The sequence below is a fragment of the Aedes aegypti genome, unplaced genomic scaffold (assembly GCF_002204515.2).
Source record: "Aedes aegypti strain LVP_AGWG unplaced genomic scaffold, AaegL5.0 Primary Assembly AGWG_AaegL5_hic_scaff_458_PBJ_arrow, whole genome shotgun sequence".
Classification (NCBI taxonomy): Eukaryota; Metazoa; Arthropoda; class Insecta; order Diptera; family Culicidae; genus Aedes; species Aedes aegypti.
In genome coordinates, this window is record NW_018736128.1 from 99,364 (window position 1) to 102,870 (window position 3,507).

Genomic DNA, 3,507 nt, shown 5'->3' on the forward strand with positions numbered 1-3,507 from the left:
TTTTTGAAACTGATCAAAATCAATGATTATTAGATATTGGCTGAAAAATTTGTCAATCTATATTTTTTTATTTTAAAAAAAGACTTGTTCTTCAAAAGCGTCATTAATAAGAAGTCTGCTAAAACTAATCAAGTTATTTTTAGAGCAACAATTTTGCAGATATTAAAAAAAAAACATTTTCACCGATTTTTTGAAGAAAAATATATTAAGTTCAAAGGGAACAGACATAAATATAATTTTTTGGTTCAAAGTGCGTCTTGGCGGAAGTTCTAATATAAACTTTATAAGAAAAATAACTTACGCCTTCATAAAGTTGCTGTTGTAGTCCCCATGTCATATTTAAAGCACAATGGAGAAAAAAATGCTTTATTTTCAGAAGATCTCTCGATGCAGAATGGAAATCATTAAAACTGGCAGCACTGCAAAATCCAATTTATACTGCATGTTTTGGTTTCATAATATATTGTTCTGGGATTACCAATCGAAATATTTGGAGAAAAACGTTTACAAATTGCTAAAGATCGGTAAACATGCGTACATGTTTTTAAAAGTATAATGGGTAAAATTATTGTTTAAGTATGCAATTAAAACAATTATGGATGAATTAAAAGTGTCATCATTACTGATTTTATATAGCTCAAGCTTCAGTAGAACAGTAAAGCATACCAACATACAAGTTACTCATAAAAATGAAAATTCTTGTTATGCGAACAATAATGTTTAACTTTGAAGAACAGCTTTTCTTAGAAAGTTTTGGAAAAACTATTTGGTTCTTCAACCAGAAGATTTTTTTTCAAATCTTATATTTCCATAACGTCGTAGAATAGTAGTAGAACGATTCACAGGAAACCGATAACGATTTCATCAATAAACAAAAAAGATATAGCAGAAACAAAAATAAATGATTGCCTAATGCATACTTTAATCGATTTTAAATATTTAGTTGTAAAATAAAAAAATGAGTCTTCACGAGTTAACCATTTAGACGGCTGATCAAATATACAATTGCAATGGAATAATATATAACTGTTTTGTGAATCAAAAGCACAAACAAAGAGTAAACCTATTCAACTTAGCTGAAACAAAAAAGTTCGCACATAAATTTGAAACGAAAATTAAACAGAATCTTCCATCTCCCGGTGACTTAAAATCTAAAAAAAAGATTGTTGTAAGTACAGAGCTTGGCTCCACAGTCTTATTCGCTATAAAGCTATATACACACAGTCTTCTGCTCTTGGTTGCATGTTTTATTTGGTGTGATGCTGATTTGTGATTCGCAAAATGTACAGAAAGTAAATCATATTCATAAGCTCTGCCGGCCGACAGTTCCTAAATGCGAAGCGAATTTCGAAGTAGAACACCGCCACTTGTTGTCCCGCGCCTAACCCGGTTTGTTTTTCGATATAGTATTTAATGATAATGATAGTACTTAAGCAACTATTGTATTAGGCAACTTACGAGTATAGAGGTTCCTTTCCAAGACTTAGACAACCAGTGCGGTCGTGTGGCGGATTACCGAGGGTCCGTTGCGAAGATGGGCCAGCGCTGCCGCGGCGATGTTCTCCTCCTCTGTGAAGCGATCGCAATACGCTGACCGGATCTGTTCCTCCATTTCCTGATCGACCTGGTAGTCCTCGTTGATCACCAAGGCACGCTCGTCGTAGTCATCGTCCTCCTCCTCATCGTCGTCGGTAGGATCGGTGTGCGATGATTGTGATTGAGCCATGTGGTAATTATGATGAACTAATTCTCGTTTCAGCGGAGGTTCACTGGCCACTACGGTGAACACTGTTTGTGGTGCTTCGGTCATGTGATTCACGTAAACCGTGTTGCTACTGTTGGTGGAATGGTTAGACTCTTCACCGGAACTGCTACGGTAGCTGGCGGATGTTGTAATGATTGTTGCGTTTGTTTCGATTTCGGCACTTGATTGATTATGTTTGGATTTATTTTTAGCCTTATTATGTGTCAGCTGATGCTTTTTCAGATACGCGGGACGCTTGAAGGTCTTGTTACATTGCTCACATCGATATTTGCATTCCAAATCGTCAGCTTTATCTCCATCTCCTTTCTTAGCAACTTGATCTCGCGGCTTGTGCCAACGACGATGCGACGCCAGATTTGCCGGGCAATTGAATCGCTTGCTACACTCTGGGCAACGATATTCCAGTAGTACTATACAGGCACAACGATGCTGGGCTAGGCCGAAGGCATCCTCAAATTCCAACCGACACAATTTGCAATTATAGGCACCTATCACGTTTGGAATGGTGGCCAATTCGGCACGCACTTCGTCGGATATTTCCACCAAATTGAACTGTGGATCAATATCACCGGACTCGCGAGGCATGTCACCGTTAATGGCTTCTTCTAGTGAAATGATAATCGTACCGGACACTGGTGATGTTGTTTCTTCGTCGAACTTTAACTTCCTGGCCGCTTTCGTTCGACGTTCCTTCGAAATTGGAACCACCGGAGGAGGGTTCTTTGAACTCTTGGGAGCCGCGCCGATTTTAACCGGTTTCACTGGTGTGGCTTCCCTCTCTTCCGGCACTGTCTGTTCAATCTTAATCTGTTTGGTCCGATTTCCATCGCGGTTCTCGTCGTTCTCATCGCGATAGCGTTTCTTCAGCGGTGAAGGCGTCAAAGGAGGGGTAATCGCACCCCCGAAGCATTGCTTCACCGTCAAATCAAGCGGCGACTCGCCTGTGAGCTTGGCAATGGCCGCCACAGTGATGGTGGGAACATATTGCGCCTTGAAGCTTGGCGGCAAATCGGCCACCGTCGTCAGGAGACCCATCGGTGGGCGAACTTGGATCTGTGATGAAGCCATACTAGCATGTCCCACTCACACACGCACTATTCCTCCCAAGTGCGTATCTTTAAACTCTCTCCACTTATCCACTAAACAGCAAGGCGTCCACTTTGTCTCATGAACACTAAACACTTTTACACACGTTGATTCGTTAACCGAGTAAAATACTTAAACTTTGCGCAATAAACTAGGTATGTACAGGGAAAAGTAGTGCGTAAAACAAATCACTTGTTCACCGGACCGAAGCCTGGCAGCGAATGACACGACGTCGGCTCGTATCCTTGCACTTTATATAGGGAATCAGTTTCCCCTAGCCGAAGGCAACCAACACAAATCCAGGCCGAAGGATACGCGGTAGCAATCGTCCGTCGGGCCGTAGCGGTAAAACCTGAGCATGCGCCCAACAGGAATCTCCCCCGATCCTTGTGTTGGTGGTGTATGGTGCTGGGACGCCAGGTTTCCCCTTCGATTCGCACCGAGCAACAGCAACGCATAACAAAGCATGATAGACGGAAAAGCGGCACGCGACTCGATCCCGCAAGGACCAGTGGTTCAGAACGTGTTTCGCTTTGCGTTCAACATTTCACGAAGTTGATGAACTTAAGTATTTAGACATTGAAATGCGTCAAGCATTATTTTTTATGTAAACCCATCTCATTGTTGAAAATAAGTTTCAGAATTTAGTTTTATTA

General features: G+C 41.1%; 1 protein-coding gene across 1 annotated transcript; it reads right to left on the minus strand.

The window, feature by feature from the left end:
• Window positions 1–830: 830 nt before the first annotated feature.
• On the minus strand, window positions 831–3,090 carry LOC110681135 (zinc finger protein 43-like). The gene has a single exon (XM_021856909.1). The coding sequence runs from the start codon at window positions 2,831–2,833 to the stop codon at window positions 1,484–1,486; it is 1,350 nt and encodes a 449-aa protein (XP_021712601.1). The 5' UTR covers window positions 2,834–3,090; the 3' UTR covers window positions 831–1,483.
• Window positions 3,091–3,507: the final 417 nt, after the last annotated feature.